Here is a 17,507-nt window from a genome sequence, read left to right as displayed (position 1 = left end):
CGCCCGGCTGGCCCGTTCAAAGCGGAGGAAACGGAAAGGGAATTTGCTAAGTATCGGTTGATGTGGAGGAGCAAAATCGCCGGCAAGCCAAGATCCAGGCTCGAGCCCTCGTTCGTGCGGAAAGGAGCGGACGGAGAAGAGCTGCCGCCGAGCTGAACCGAAGGACCGAAATTTTTTCTACCGAGTTCGAAGCGTACAAAGAGGCTCAGGACTTTGTAGGTGATTTTCGCGAGTGCCGCGGTTCGGTCGGTACCCTCAACAAGATGCAGCGTGAGGACTTCTCTCTCTCCAGCGAACTTGCCACGATGGATGGCTCGATGAGAATATGTGCCAACGCCGAATCCTTTGTTCCTCCGATTGAATGGAGAATTCGAGAACTGTGGAATCCTATCCAAGTCTCGGAGGATACAGCGGATGTAGGCGAGGGCTCGAATGCAGGCGACGGGGGTGAAGAGGTCGACCAGCCCGACTCTTCGTTCGGATTTCTCTAACCGACTGTTATGCATTTGATTATAATTTGTGATAGGCCAAGTGTGGCCGTTTGTATGTATGTGTTGCGACCCTTAGGAGGTCGCGTGACTTTGTGTTTTTCGGGATCGGCCGTTGGTGGCTTTCGAATCCCTGTTATAATGCTTTTTGTGAACTGTGCGTTTTGATTTATACTTTCGTCAAGTGTAGAGGGTTGAATACGTGTAGTCACTTCGCATTCAATCTCTTTTTTTTGTCGCCTGGTCCGTAGGTCACTTTGCAGCGAACGTTAGGTTTGTAAGCGATAAGAGGCAAATTTGGGATCTCGTATTCTGGATACTTATGCCTATGAGATGTCTTAGATACCAGCAAGGTCGGGTTTAGGGCAAGACCTAGGTCTACTTTCGGACTGAAGCTGTGGCGATGACAAATCGGCTTTCGTTTTGCTTGTTTGCGATTTCGACCTGACTCGTACCGTTCTAGAATCTGTGAAGTGCTTATCGGCTTATACGATTCGTTTGGATACGAGTCGAGCTACTTCCTTTACGAAGAGCTAAACCAAAATTTGGATTTTTTGTATAGCGCGCTATGATATCCTTGTCGGATGTAAGAGGACTTCGTTAGAAGCCAGACTACGAATTTGATTGAGTGAAACGTTTCTATGTTTTTCCGTCGGGGCCAATCGACGGAAATGAGTTTTATAGTCGCGGAAGACTGTTTGATAGAGTTTTTTAAAGTCGCGCGGACTGTTTGGTAGATTTTTAGAGTCGCGATGGACTGTTTGAAGGAGAATCAAGACTTTTCGAGAACTAGCGACGTCTCGCGTTCCTCGAAGATATGATTTTCGTCTTCCGTAATGTTTATGCGTTGAGTAAGCATTAAAAAACTTTATAAGGTAGAGTACATGCGAAAAATATTTTGCGGGAGTACGAGGATGTTTGTTCCCATCTCCCCCCTTTTTGGTGAGGGGATAGCTGAACTCGTCGGGTTGCGACGAGCTGCCTACGTACCTCTTGCGAGGATCAAGCCATCTCGTAGTTCTGTTCCTGTCGCGGTGCTACTACTCCACGATTTCCGGCGCCTTGACTGTTTCGGCTAAGTCGGCGGTCGCGTTGGGAGTTTAGGTCATCCGTTTTTCTCGGCGATTGACTCGAGGATTTTCCCGCTGTCCTGAGTCGTGGCCTGTTCGGACAAATCCGATTGTTTTTTGCTGAGTTCTCAGAGACACTCAGGTTCTTCTTGGTTCGCTTCGGGTCAGCTACTGGGGCGTTCCGATTGCTGCGAAGTTTATGTTCGGCTAGGAAGCAGAGTCGCGACTGTTTTTGGCTTCCCCAGATTACTGCCGTTCCAGTTGGTGTTGGAAACTTGGCGCCGGGTGGTAAGTTGAGGGACTGCCTTCATGGCGTTTATCCAAGGAGTTCCCATTATGGCGTTATAGATAGCCGGTTATCCACTACCGCGAATTCGACGATCTTTGTGACTTCTTTAGCCATGACCGGGAGTCTGATTTTTCCGAGGGTCATGGATGTGACGCCCGAGAATCCAGTCAATGGTCTTGGTTCTGGGATGACTTCTCCGAGGGGTATCTTCATCCTCTGCAGAGTGTCGCGGAACATGATATTGACCGTGCTTCCTGTGTCGATGAGGATGCGGCCGACTTCGAGATCCTGAATCACCAAGTCGATGACCAGAGGATCGTAGTGGGGTTTATCAAGTCCGGTCGTATCCTGTTCCTCGAGGTGATTGCGTGATTGGGAATGTCGTCCTCTGGACACCATCCGGGGCTTGTCTCGGCCTTCCGTCCGTAGGCTTTGATTGACGAAACGGAGTCCTGGTAAAAGTGCGATCCTCCGATGACCATGTTGATCCTTTGGCGATTGTTGTTGTTTCTTTCGCCGTCCTGTCTCCGTTCCGTTTTTTCGCCCGATTGAGTTCCAGGGGCGTTATTCTCGGGATTGGCTCCGTCAGTCTTTGGTGGACGGTCAGAATCTAGGACCAGGTCTTTCATGCTCTTGACCGTTGCTAGTTTGCCGTCAAGTAGCTTCATAATGAGTCTAGCGCCGAGGACTTTGCAGTTGGCGTGGAGTGACCTCTCGTTTGATGGAACTCGCAGCTGGAATTGTCCTTGTACGAGTTCCCGCGTCCAAGTGTTCCGGCGGTCCTTCCTTGTCGGAATTGACGGCGTAGTTATGCTCGCCTTGGACGTCTTCCCCTTCGTGATGGACGTTCCTGTCGTTACGAGAGGTTTTCTTCTTGCCGGATGCCTTCGGCGGTCCATGCTTTTGCGCCAGGATTTTCATCTCTTCTTTCCATGAAGTAAAACGTAGGAAAACTAAGTTGACCTAGTTTCCCCCGAGGATCCCGGCTATCTGCTGGGCCACGCACAACAAAGTTAATGCAAGTCTAGTTTGGGAATAAATGCGTAAAATAAAGAGAGCAAAAAGAAAGAATCTTATTTCCGAATCTGCGGAGAGCGTTGGACAACAGGTCGAGATCTCAGCCACAAAAGCTGTCGATCGTCGCTAGTCTCGAAACCAAGATCTAACCTAGTCGAGTCGCAGCTCGCTAAAAAGGAATAAGCGCCTAAGTTCTAAGTTGCTCTGAGTGGTTTTTCTTCTGATTTCGGTCCCCCTTCCTCTGCTCCTAGCTTTGCTTATATACTCCCATATGACGGTCTATTCCTGATGGACTGAGTCCGCCGCGGGCTGGACTTTTTCCATTTTCGTCGGCTTTCGCGTTTTATCGGGAAAGTTGACATTTATCTTTTCGGAAAGTGACATCTATCTTTTCAGAAGTTTAACATTTATCCTGTCATGCGAAGATAATTGTAAACCGTCGTATCTATCTTTTTAGAAAATCGTAAACGGGTTGTTCGATCGGGTTTGGTCCCTTCCGGGCCGTCTTCCGATCTTCCGCTGTTTTCTACGGTTTTCTTTGAAAGAATGCTCCTACTTGGATGTCGAGTCTTTCGGAAGATCTTCGGTCCATTGCTGAGGCACATGGTGTTCTAAGATAACCATCACCGTTTTATACGAAGTCTTCCTGTCCGTTGACGTCTTACGGGTTCTTTGGAATCTTGGAGCAGGAAAAGGAGTTTTGTTTGCGGGATCTCGGAAAGTCGCAAAACACGGATTTCTGGCGACCCGGAGGCCTAGAACTTATGCACGAAGACTAGCCGTCCGATGTCCCGAGCCAGCACGGGGCTAGCCGCCCGGCGACCAAGGCCAGCACGGGCGCTAGCCCGCCGCGGCCACGGCCAGCACGGGGCTAGCCGCCCGGCGGCCACGGCCAGCACGGGCGCTAGCCGCCGGCGGCCACGGCCAGCACGGGGCTAGCCGCCCGGCGGCCATGACCGTTACGGGCGCTAGCCGCCGGCGGCCACGGCCAGCACGGGGCTAGCCGCCCGGCGGCCACGACCGTTACGGGCGCTAGCCGCCGGCGGCCACGGCCAGCACGGGGCTAGCCGCCCGGCGGCCACGGCCACGTCCGGAGTTGTCTGCTCGGTTCCTTCGGCGTGTGCGTGTTTTTTGCGTTTTTAGTTTTCCGTAGGTCTTTCCTTGTGTAGAAAATGTTTCTAGCAGTTGATCTCGAGATGATTTAATCTTTAACTTAATATTTTCCCGAGGTTTCTCGATTAACAAATAGTCTCTCGAGGTTGCTCTAATATTTTTCATGTTTTTCCGAGATTTTCGGACATCGATTTCGTCTTGACCGATTTTGACCCCAACACCTACTCAAAAAGATGCATTAAGATCACTCTACTAGCAAGGAACAAATATGATCTACACCTAAAACATCCTAGAACTAGCCTAATCACCCTTAATAACCCTAACCCATGAATCCAAAAGGTGATTACTCACTAATCCCTATGATTCCTCTTAAACCCATATTGGATTTCAGATTAATCATGTAGAGAGATAATAGATAAGAAATCAACAAGAACACAAGAACATAACAATGAAATGATAAAAAAAGATGAACTTTTCAAGAGGTTTTTGTGTTTTCAAAGATAAAAGATCCTCAAGATAATCAAGCCCCCAATGGCTTACAAAAGGTACTTAAACTTAGGTTTAGAAAGTCCATGATTAGTGTTTAACTTCGAGCTGAAACGGACGTGGAGTGACCAGGCAGGGTCGCTCCAAGACGTCGCTGCGGGTTGGTCGAAGAAGACGAGCGGGCTGGGTGAGTCGCTGCGCCGAGGTCGCTCCAGGAGAATGAAGTCACAGCGACCAACTGGGGTCGCTCCGGATGGATATGTCTCTAGTAAATTGGTCATAACTCCTTCATTACATCTCCAAATGACTTGAAACCACTTCCATTAGAAAGCTAACTCAATTTTCTATGTCTCCACAAAATATTAGCAACATAAGATTCCTCTAAGGGCTCCATCCATGCTCATCTTTCACCTCCTTTTGGATCACAATGCTCCCAAACATCTCAAATCACTCCATGGCACACTCCAACACCTAATAAGGACTCATGTATGCAAAATACAACCTAAACATGCTAAATTCTAGTATAAATGATAAAAATGCACATGAATGAATGGGTAAAACAATGCAAATATGCAAGATATCAGTTAGTGAGCTTCAGAAATGGTAAGTGGGTTGAATTGTTGCATTGCTATTTGAATCTGATAGCGAAGACCCCCTATGAAACGGGCGATAAGTTGATCCTCTGTCTCAATAAGTGTTATGCGCGCCACCATATTGAATAAATCAGTCGCGTCTTCATCTACGGTTCTGGCACCTTTGAGCAAGGATTGTAGTTTGTTTTAAAGTGTGTGCTCATAGTTGTACGGGAGAAAAGCTCGACGCATATGCTTCTTCAAACGTTCCCATGTATTGATACGTTGTTTACCCGTTCGTCGTCGAGACTCTTTAATTTGCTGCCACCACGCCATGGCTCTGTTCTTAAAGCGTGATGCGATCAACAGAAGACATTAATCCTCTGGAATTCTCTTATATTCTAAAATCTCTTCGACGAAACTCAACCAATCCAAGAATTCCTCGGTACTAAGGTTTCCAGAGAACTCAGGAATCTCAAATCAGAACCCAGAATCCGATCGTCTATCATCAGGCTGATTTTCTCGTCTATTGAGTTGATGCTCAGCATGAGCAGCGACGTTGAACTGGTTACGGAGGTGTCGAGGGTTTGCAAATAAATTTTTGGCCAGGTCTTCATCAGAACTGTCCTCGTGTTGCTGATGGTTGTGTGCGTGACCTTGTGGTTGTTGTTGATGTGCATTTTGCTGACGTTGCAGGACCGTTGTAAGGGCTACTTCTACGGCTTCCACAAGAGTCTCCTGGACGTTGGCGGTAAAAGTTTCCAGGGTCGTGCGAAGTTCTTCTTGTTGGTCGTCGGGGACTTGTCTTCGTGGAGGCATGATGAATCGGAGAAGATAAAGCGGAAGTAACAAAGATCACCGGTCTTGATTAAGAAATAAAAAACCAAAAGTCTCTGATACCAACTGGTGTAGCGCAACTTACGGATAATGCAAGTATTCTATTGATTAGAGAACACCTAGAATAATTGCCTTCTTTAGATCGTTGAGAGTCGAAGCTCTATCCGAGAAAAAGGTTTAGAGTTTACAAAAAGCTATGTTTACTAAATCAAATAAGTCGTGCCTTATAATGACTTGGCTATCGACTATATATAACAAAAGCAAACACAGAGCCTTATTGATAAAGGATAAAACCATCCTTATCGTTAACACAATAAAAGGAAACTAAAGTCCTATCGTAAAAAGAAAATACAAACAAAAACCAAAACTAATAAGAAAAGTGATGTAGACTACATCACCAGCTCTACAGACATGGGCACATGCAGCAACTCCAACTCCACCATCAGTTTTCCCTAGCGCGAGTCATTACACAAACATTGACTATCTTTTTGGAGGAAAAACGAGCTAGATGACCTTAAGATGGACTCAGACCCATATCCATGGATTATGTGGTATATCTAGAAAGCGCAGAATGATAAACTATTCAAGGGAATAGACAGGGACCCTTTGGAAACTGTCTGACATGCTGAGTCAGAATGTCATGCTTGGTTCGAAGCAAACAAGAAACAAGAAGATCCTACACATAGTGTAGCCCCTGAACTGATACCAAATGCCGAGAGATGCTACATAGATGGTTCATGGACGCAGGATGTACTTTATAGTGGATATGGATGGAAATGGAAAACCTCAGGAGGAATAACTCAGCTACTGGAGTAAGAAACCAGCAACGAAGAATCTCACCTCTCCATTCTGAGCTTGAGACCTTACTATGGGCAATGGAATGCATGATTAAGCTATTGTCATGTCAGAATGTTGGCACTGATTGTAAAGACTTAGTCTCGATGATTCAAAACCTCGGAACATGGCCTATCTTCTCCACTGAGTTAGAGGAGCTGCAAAAATTAAAGAATTGGCTACAAGATTTCCCAATTGTTTTTATCCCGCGTTTTGAAAATGTATCGTCTTATCATTTAGCTAAGATAGCTCGATCCTTTCATAGTGATCTGTACTACATTGGTTATTCTATTTCGGTTTGGTTTCTCAGACCAGATCAGCCGCAAAAAAAAAAAGAAGAAGAAGAAGAAGAGAAACAGATTTTTAGCTAATTTCTCTTATATTTTCCTATTTGTGGTCCCTCCTGACACGCCCTTCACAAAATTTATTATATAGACGCAATTCATGTTTTCATGTTTTCTTACATCTTTCTTGTTGGAAGTTTGGGACTCACATCTTAACCCCTTGCTATGCTGTTGTGAAATATGCAGAGATTCAGGCTTGGAAGCTCCCAGTTCATACTGTTTCCTTCATAAATGCCATAAGATATTTTATTTATGTTACTGATAATAATTTATTTTCTGTACTTTTTCAGTTTGGGATTTGAAACTTTTGGTGGTATTGGTGTCGACATATCATATCTAGTTCCTGAAAAAAAAAAAAAAGTACTCAAAGACACGTGATCCTAATGAGTGGACGCAATTCATGTTTTCAAATCACAATAAGGCACTATGTATAGAGGCATCTACTATCAGATACCTAAAGTAATACTTTCTTCTATGGCCAGTCTACTGCAGATGGGTTCACCTCTTATCTATAGTAATTTTCTTGTGAAGACTATCCAACGTCCTCAGTCATTCACATGCACCATACTAGCTAAAACGACACCGGGTGGTGAGTCTCCAGTTGTTCCTCGTCGTTCCGCAAAGTACCAGCCTTCTCTTTGGAACCATCACAATCTCCTCTCTGTCGAGAATAAATATACGGTACATAAGTATTCCCTATATATAATAAAGTTCTAGAAAGCTGTCGAATATGTTCATAACTATGTTTTTTTTTAATTAAAATGTTCATAACTATGTTCATGTACAATGTCCACTGGTTTCAGAATAATAAAAGTGTGCGCGAGAGAGATTTGTTGAAAGAAAATGTGAGAAAGATGCTCAATGATGAGAGTACAACTCACACCGAGCAATTGAAGCTAATTGACGATTTACAAAAACTAGGGGTTTCTTACCATTTTGAACGGGAAATTGACAATATATTAACAATTTCTTATCAAAAAGATAGAAGAAACTTCACTGAGTATACAATGGAAAAAGATCTATATGCCACAGCTCTGGAATTCCGACTACTCAGACAACATGGTTTCAATGTTTCAGAAGGTAAATATTTCGTTTCCATTCCTTTCGTTTTTATAGAGGTTTCAAGGTTTCTTTTATCAATTTAAAAAAAAGTTTTGATGTAAAGTTTAAAATTCAATAATATATGGTCTTTTATATATATATATATATAGGCCGTAACTGGTAAATTAATATGAAACTATGGAACAAAAATAAATAGAATAATAGGAATGAAATACAATAAAAATAGAATGAAATTCATTTCATTCACTCATGAACAAATTTATTATGGAATAGTTTTATTTGTATTTTATCTAACTATTTTTGGAGTTAGGGAACTGAACATTTCATTTCATTCATAGCAAATGGTAAAACAAATCTGTGAGATTAATGGAATCAAGCATTTTACATCATTCCATTGCAAAATATTTTAATCCAGTTGCACGTCCATACATATATGTGTGTGCGCGCTCGCGTTAATCTATATTTTCCGGTAAGATCAGGAACAAAAGAAATATATACAATGTGTAATATATCTTTGTTTCTTTAACCAAAGTATTATTCGATCTAAAATTTGAGGTAATTGATTTCTGTTGAAGTTTTAGATGATTTCAATGAATTGGAGAGTTTACGGTAATTTTTGTTAAACCAATTTAGAATATCACTTAAAATTATAGGATTTGAGTTTATTTTTTTTAACTAAAAAGCTCTATCTAAACACTCAAAGATCACTTGAAAACTTAAAACTCTAGAACTTAAAATATTTTCAATAACAATAGATTTTAGAGTACTTTATGAAATGTCAAATTGAATAACGGTGGATTTTAAATGAATTCTTAAAATTCATATTAAATAACAGTGAATTTATTATTCTAATAAAAATCACCTAAAATTCTCAATTAAATCAGTAGAGTTAGTATATCTAATGAAATTGTTTATTACAGATGTATTTAATGTTTTCATGGAGAACTGTGGGAGGTTTGAGAGCGATGATATAAATGGTCTGATATCTCTGTACGAGGCGTCATATCTTTCAACAAAATCGGATATTAAGCTGCAAAAATTCATCAGATTTTTTGCAGCGCAACAACTTAGAGACTTTGTTGACACTAACGGTAATAAAGATTTAGCATCATGTCACATCGTACAGATGGTGGTCCAAGCGTTAGATATGCCCTACTATTGGCGAATGAGAAGGCTAGCCACTAGATGGTACATAGATATATATGGGAAGAGACCTAACAAGAACCCTGTCTTAATTGAACTCGTCAAGCTCGATTTCAATATCGTGCAAGCTGTTCACCAAGAAGAACTCAAATACGTCTCCAGGTAATGACTAGTCATATAACAATTTTACATGTGTTACACCTGTTTAGCACACTAGATAAATAAAATACATTATAAATACATAATACATAGATTTATATACAAGCTTAATTATTTTTAAGATGAAAAATTCATAAACTTAATTTAACAAGGTATTCCAGCCTTTTTAAACACAATTGAGTATGTAAAACTCTATCGTATACATTTGAATCTGAATAAAAGTGTTGGGTCGACACCATCACAAACTATACTGGGATAAAAGTAGAATAATATAATAAAGTAGAATAATTTCATATTATTTATATGTTCCTCTTGATATGTATGTGTGTGAAGCTGGTGGAGGGAGACAGGTTTAGCTAGTCAACTTCACTTTGCAAGGGATAGAATAGTGGAGAACTACTTTTGGACTATTGGACAAATCCAAGAGCCTCAATTTGGTTACGTTCGACGAATAATGGCAAAAATAAATGCACTTCTTACAACTATCGATGACATCTACGATATCTATGGCACTCTTGAAGAACTTCAACTCTTCACTACCGCGTTTGAAAAGTAAAGACTCTCACACTTGCAGTTATACATAAATGTTTTTGGTTGCTTTTATAAATTATGTGTAAACATGATACTGATTTAATTTTCTCTATATAAATATGTTGCAGTTGGGATGTAAATCGTCTTGATGAACTCCCCGAGTACATGAGGTTGTGTTTTCTCGTTGTTTACAATGAAGTCAATAGCATTGGATGTGATATCCTCAGGAAAAAAAATATCAATGTGATTCCTTTCCTCAAAAAGTCTGTAAGTATATACTATATATATATATATCTTGATATATATTGTTAAAACAATTTCTTTTTAAGAAAACATTTTTGTGAGATATTTTCTAAAATTTTAAAGTTTAGCTAGTTTTAAATGGTAGAATTATATATCTATTCGATGCTTAATGCTTTATTATTATTGTACACATATATACTTCTACATACTTGTACTTTCTTCTAAGTATTAGGTTATATTATTTTATCACATATTTGTCTAAATGTCCTAGAAAAAAGAAACCATTCTCACAAATTATTCATGTCTCAAAATCATGGAAACTCTTGCAAATATTGTAAGATAATCTCCTTTTTAATTATCTTACATTTTAGTGGGCAGATGTATGCAATGCATACTTAGTAGAAGCAATATGGTACAAAAGAGGACACAAACCAAATATGGAAGAGTATATGCAAAATGCTTGGAAATCAATAGCAGCCCCAACGATATTTGTTCACTTCTACTGCGTATTCTCCGACCAACTCTCTATTCAAGTTCTGGAGACTTTGTCCGAACACCAACAAAAAATCGTTCGATGCTCTGCGTCTGTGTTCCGTCTAGCGAACGACCTTGTAACCTCGCCGGTAAACCAATTTCTTCCACGTTTATTTAATTTTAGCTGGAGGAGCGCGGTTGTCACCAGTTGAAACTCTCATTGAACCGCCGTTCTTACACCAAACTTTTCATTAGAGCATCAGCAGCTTTATTTCTAGCCACCAATAAAAATTTAACGGTTTGTAAAAAATACCTTAAAACTATGCTTACAATGTCCCACCATCAATATTATAAAAATAGTCTTCCCACGTTTTATCAGAAACATGACTGAAACAATAGATATGCATGTAATACATGTGAAATAACTGATATATGGCCTTCTTATATTTTATGAATATATATGTGTATCTATGTATAGGATGAATTGGCAAGAGGAGATGTCCCTAAATCGATCCAGTGTTACATGACCGATACCGGAGCTTCAGAAGTTAAAGCACGTGTGCACGTGCGGCAGATGATCAACGAAATGTGGGACGAAATGAATTACGAAAAAATGCAAAGTCGCTCTTCCGTAATCCCTCAAGAATTTGTGGAAGCGGTAATGAATTTGGCACGTATGTCGCAATGCATGTATCAATATGGAGATGGCCATGGCTCTCCAGAGAAAGCCAAAATCACTGATCGTATCGTCTCCTTACTCTTTAACTCCATTCCACTAGATTGACATGTATACATTGATTATGTGAGTCCGATGAAATAATATTTGCCCTCGTGCTTCAGAAGATTCTTTTTTTGGGGGGGGGGAGGGGGGGTGAGGTTTGATAAAAGTCACCTTTTACTCTGAAAAAGGTTGCCTTTCCCTAAAAACAAATCATCAATCAGGAGTTCGAAGAAATTCGGATAATCAAGCCAATTGTAAGAGATCGAACTAAGAACTAATTTCTTACGAATTTGTTGGTTTAGACAAAAACACAACTAATACGATGTGACCATTACTATGTAAAGGAATATATTTTATTTGATTTTTATACCACTTGTGAGGGACCAATTTTCTTGACAAACACAAGACACGACATGTAATAACATGAAGATCACACAAACATTCTTATAGATAAGGCTGAGCATTTTATTCGTTAATTTTGAATCGATTCGATTCAATCCAAAAATTCCAGACATCTGTAAACTTTGGAAGCAAAACAAATACAAAAATTAGTATTCGTTAAAATCGAAACAAATCACAAATATTAAAATATTGGAAAGCGGATATCCGATCTGATCCGATAATATATACCTACATGTATATCTTAATTATATTTAAAATTTTAAATATATAAAATTATATAGTTATTATTCTAGCATTTGATTTGAAAAATTATATTCACATTATTACTTATATAAAAGTATTACATAAAAGGAAGAGAAAAAAATTTATATCAATTATAATTTTTTTCTTAAGTTCTGTATTATTATAACTGTTAATTAAGTTTAAAAAGCAAATCGAAAAATTAGATATTTTTAATATACGAAGCAAATCACAAATATCTTCAGAAATCTGGATATCCGATCTGTGCCCAAACTTACTTATAAATTAGCGATAAACCTAATCTACTTTTGGGTCTCACTGTTTCTCCACCGACTAATCGGAGGTCTCGTCACAGTACGCCCTATTCGGGTTGGTTTAAAAAAGAAGATAAAAGTTTCCGGACCTTCCCGTGAGATTCATTGTGTCTTACTAGAAAAAGAAAGATTCCTTGGATCAACAGTTCCGCAGATGCTAGTAGAGAAATTATAAGATCTGACTTCTATTTCTACTAATATGTGTAAATCGCATTTTCAAAAGGCGTATAATTAGTAAAAGAGAAATTACATATAATGACTCACATTATACACGATAATACTAGAATAACTCATAAACTTTTTTAATTACTAGAATAACTCTTAGAACTAGTGAAAATATTTAAAAACCCTTACTCCCTATAGTATTTTGGGAAAATCGCCAAAAATGACTCAAAACATGATTTTAAATGCAAACATATATCCAAACTTGAATCAAATGCAAAACTAACTTAAAAACCTTGTGAAATTACAATCATCATTTTGTGACCAAACAAAAAAACAGATGTCATTTTTACGAATATAGTCCCAGTAAATCGTCTGAGATGCTGGAAGTCGTCAAGCTGCAAGTTAGTCGTCCAGACGACTTTCAAATTAGTCGTCTGGACGAGTTGATCTTAGAAATAATTTGTAAATTTTTAAAAAAATATTTTGATAAGTGAAAAATTAAATTATGTGATTATAAACAGTTATAAGTGATGTAAATTAAGATATAATAAAATTGAATACTTTTCAACATAGATGAGTGAAAGTAGCTAATCATGATATTCTTTGGTTGTTCATGGTGTGCAACATATGTTGTAGTATTGTAGGTAATCTTAGGGTTAGATTTTGGAAAACTTGAATGTTTTTTGAAAAATTAAATATTTTTCCTATATGTGTTTATTTCTCTGTATAGTAAACATTTTTAAAATTTAATTTAATTTTATGAAGTGTTTAGTTAGTTAATCAAGTTTAGGGGTTATGTTTGGGGTATAGACGACTAACTTGTAAGTCGTCTAGACCGGACCGAACCTCTAATTTACCAATGTACTTTTAAACCTAACCGGATCATTTACCGGACATATAAATACTTTTTTCACTGTTTCACAACTTTAGAAATCCTAGCGCCGTTTCTTTCCAAGGGCGATAACGAAAGCGATTGCTATCTTTCTTCAGATTTCTTCTGTGTTCTCGTATTCCTTCGTTCTCACCGCTGGTAATCTCTCCTCTTACGAAGATCTGAAACCGACAACCGCTTCTTTGTTTTCAGATCTGAAACCACGTCTCGTTGAACTCCGCCGCCGGTAAGTTATTTCTCTTGTCTTAAGGCGCTTAGCCGCGGTAAAATCCTAAAAATTGTAGTCTTGATTCTTCTTTTCCCGTCAACCATCATTAACTGCTGGTGTCGTTGGAGACCATCTCTTATCCAACCGTAAGTCATCCATCCATCTTTTAAATATCTGCATGCTTAACTAGATTTTGAGATCTATAAGAGTTCGGTTTTAGTAATGTTCTACTGGAAGACTTCATGAAAGTCTTCCAGAGTGTAAGACTACTCAAACGACTTCTAGGAAGTCTTGCATGTAAAGTGTTATAGTGTAATACTGAAAAGAGTACTCAGACGACTTCCAGGAAGTCTTCCAGAGTGTAAGACTACTCAGACGACTTCCAGGAAGTCTTCCAGAGTGTAAGACTACTCAGGCGACTTATAGTGGAAGTCGTCTGAGTAGTTTTACACTCTGGAAAACTTCATGGAAGTCTTGCATGTAAAGTTTGTAGTGTAATACTGAAAAGAGTACTTGGACGACTTCCTGGAAGTCTTCCAGAGTGTAAGACTACTCAGACGACTTCCAGGAAGTGGTCTGAATACTCTTTTCAGTATTACACTACAACACTTTACATGCAAGTCTTCCAGTATTTGTATTTAGAATAGTGTGCTTGTTTTGTGTTTTGAGATGATTGTTTTTAATTGTTTGCAGACCGGAAAATGAATTTACCAGAACTCCCGCTGAGGATACATATATTAGGGCAAGAGCCCCCTCCAAGCAAGAGCATTTCATATCAGACTGATGACACAAAGTTATATGGTGCTCTAAGGCTAGCTCTACATGATGATGAATGAGGAGCTGAAGGAATCAAATTTGGGAGTGTTCATCAAGTTCAAGGAGCTGAATTTTGGTTGGGCTTCACGGCTGGTTCATTATATTCTCAGTTTCCAGCTTTACATCAAGAAAAAGTATGAGCTTTGGAGTCTCGTTGGTCCACAACCTTTGAGGTTTTCACTAATAGAGTTTGAATGCCTCACTGGTCTGAACTACGATTACATCGAGGACCTGGAGAATCCAAGTTGTGAGGTTACGAAAGAGATGGCATCTTTCTGGGAGATGATGGGTGTTGGTGTCGATGCTGAGCCAAGTACTGAACATATAATAGTAGAATTAGGTAGAAGTGAAGGGTGGTGTCGGGAATATCGCATGCGGCTTGGATATCTTGCTATCTTCACTGGATTCATTGAAGGGCGAAAGTACTTGACCTCTATACGGGTTAGTCTTGCAAGGCTCGTGATGGATTTAGATAGATTTGAGAATTATCCTTGGGGGAGAGTGGCGTTTAAGATGCTGATGGATTCTCTGAAGGAAAGAATTTATCATCAAATTCATACATTGTTGATGGGTTTATTCAAGTTCTCCAGGTGTGGGTGTACTATGCTCTACCAGAATTAGGTACTAGTATGGGGGAGCTCATTCCAAACCCACCATCTCCACTGTTGTTGGCTTAGAAGAGTGGTAAAAGACGCAGCTGTTTTAGAGAGGCTACTGTAGACATGTATTTAATCTTCACTTCTGAAGACTTCACAGAATACAAGTCGTCTAGAAAGTCTTCCAGGAAAGACTACGCAGAAGATTTAAAGTTAAGTCGTTTAGAAAGTCTTCCAAAAAAGATTTTGCAGAAAACTTAAATTTAAGTCGTCGAAGACTTTTGTCTCTGTTAATCCGTATCTAAGTTGATATCTTTTTATTTACTGCAGACTATTGTGATCAACTTTGTTCTGAAGGACTTTGGTGAAATGTTTTCACGATGGGACTGTCATGTAGAGGACAAGACTGTGGAGAACATGATTAAAGTCATGTATGATGCGGAACTTAATTGGAAGTGGACCATGGATTGCTGGTAAGTACAAGGTAGTAGCCCGGTTGTGAAGAAGAAAGTGAGGGCAGAGAATGTTGTGAAGGAAGATAATTGAAGACCTCGGAAGAAAGCTCGTAAAGATGCTAGGTAAGAGCCTGCTGAAGCTAGGGAATAGACTCCTAAAAAGGCTCGTTCAGAGGCTGGTGGGATCACTAAAAAGCAGTTTTTAGAAAGCTTAAAGGAGCTAACTGATGCCATGAGGGACGGGTTTGTGATGTGCCTTAGGGAGATCAAGTAATCAAGTTCCTGGGGAGAGAGGATGGAAGCTCTAGAGAAGAAGGTAGGAATCACCAAAAAAAAGACTTCATCTAATGATCTTCAAATAACATCTTCGGGTCCGCCAAATCCTGCAAACGAACCCGGGGTTATTACCAAAACCTCTCCCAAAATCAAAGAGAAGAGATGCACTAGACAAAGTGTTAGGAATCAGAACTGAGTGATGAAAATTTAATGTGCTTTGTTTCTTGTGTGTGTTTGGATGAACCATTGTATATCAGAACATGTGTGCTTTGTTTCTACTGTGCTTGGATCTTGGCTTATTTATGGATTTAGTTTCATGTGTGAATTGGATCTTTGGTACACATTTGTTATATTCTTTTACATTGAAATTGCAGAGTGAAAGTGTGAATGGGGAAAAGGCAAAAACAAGACAAAATGACGCCCAACAACCGAGTGACAAAAGCAGGACAGAACTGAGTCCCTCGAAAGAGCTTGTGTTAGCAAATGAGAAAGATCCAGAACCGGTGAACCTAGCCTTCCAGAACCAAGTGGTGAACCTAGCCTTCTTCTATTGGACAAAAAAACCCACTGCTTCAGATGTACAGTAGGAAAAACAAGATGGCAGACAAAGAAGGCTGTTGTTATGGAGGTTGTCCGTGGAAAGAGTGAGCGAACAAGGAAACTTACTCCCTCACAGCAATTTCCTTTTTTGGGAAACAACACTAACCAACAGATCATTCAAAAGAAAAAGCTTGGCCAAGGCTATAATCCTTTTACTTCCCCTGACAAGAAGCTGTCGACGGCTTTCAATGATTGGCTGAAACTTGATCCGTAATTGAGAGAATGTCCCATTGCTTTAGTCTTCAAAAAATGATTGTCTATCTATATTTTTGGTTTGCAGTTCTTATAGAGTACCTCTGGACAAGAAACCATGTAGATGTCCAATGGTTTTATCAGGTCCTCCGAACCCCTTTAGCATGGCTGCTCGACTGTGTAAGTCTCCTGCTATCTACTTACTAGTATGCCATCTGTAACGACATCTACATGAGACATACTAGGAGACTTAGCAGACGACTTAACTTTAAGTCGTCTGGTATATCGTCTATAGACGACTTATCAAACGACTTACCGGGACGACTTACCGGAACGACATACCAGACGACTTAAAGTTAAGTCGTCTACTAAGTCTTCTATAAACAGCATACCAGACGACTTAAAGTTAAGTCGTCTGCTAAGTCTCCTAGCTTGTATTTTTTTATATGCCGCATATGGATGCTTGGATTATGTACTGAGGCGACGGTACCAGGAGACTCCATTTCATTTCAGGAGCGAGAGAATGTGCTTTCTTGATCATGTATTTTCTCGGCAGTGGAGGGCGAACTATGAAGATTTTAAGAGTTCTTAGCCTAATAAAAACAGTTTAGGAAGAAGACTCACTGGTGGGCGTGGAATTATCATGCATGCATTGTAACTTCATTTTTCCAATCTATGAAAGTTTTGGGTTGCATGTGGATGATATATATGCGCCAGTGAACTACAACAACGCGATTGCTATATGGATATTGATCCCTAAGAAGCACATTGTCGTCTAGGACAACATTGTTTCAGCTATTAATGAAGAACAAATGGAGCCTTTTATCACAATGATCCCTTTTATGCTTGTTGAGCTTGCTTCTTCTGACAAACAATGTGTTCACACACTGGAGCCATACACATATCACATACAGACCGCTGGAGTACCTCAGTGCCGAGCTGGTTATTGTGGCGTGTTCACTCTGAAG

The 17,507-nt window shown here is 39.9% G+C and overlaps 1 protein-coding gene across 2 annotated transcripts; it reads left to right on the top strand.

The window, feature by feature from the left end:
- The first annotated feature begins 7,152 nt into the window (after positions 1 to 7,152).
- On the top strand, positions 7,153 to 11,504 carry LOC108837661 (tricyclene synthase, chloroplastic). 2 transcript variants are annotated; one of them, XR_008943583.1, is made up of 7 exons: positions 7,153 to 7,731; positions 7,854 to 8,130; positions 9,033 to 9,417; positions 9,748 to 9,966; positions 10,074 to 10,212; positions 10,560 to 10,960; positions 11,141 to 11,278. XR_008943583.1 is itself a non-coding variant. In XM_057005700.1 (7 exons), the coding sequence occupies exons 1-7, from the start codon at positions 7,477 to 7,479 to the stop codon at positions 11,444 to 11,446; spliced, it is 1,833 nt and encodes a 610-aa protein (XP_056861680.1). In that variant the 5' UTR covers positions 7,153 to 7,476; the 3' UTR covers positions 11,447 to 11,504. The 2 variants fall into 2 exon arrangements, 1 of the variants encoding a protein (XP_056861680.1); XM_057005700.1 differs by having other exon boundaries at positions 10,560 to 10,811; positions 11,141 to 11,504.
- Positions 11,505 to 17,507: the final 6,003 nt, after the last annotated feature.

The sequence above is a fragment of the Raphanus sativus genome, chromosome 3 (assembly GCF_000801105.2).
Source record: "Raphanus sativus cultivar WK10039 chromosome 3, ASM80110v3, whole genome shotgun sequence".
Classification (NCBI taxonomy): Eukaryota; Viridiplantae; Streptophyta; class Magnoliopsida; order Brassicales; family Brassicaceae; genus Raphanus; species Raphanus sativus.
The sequence above is the reverse complement of the archived record's forward strand: the minus strand, read 5'-3'. Positions and strand labels throughout refer to the sequence as shown.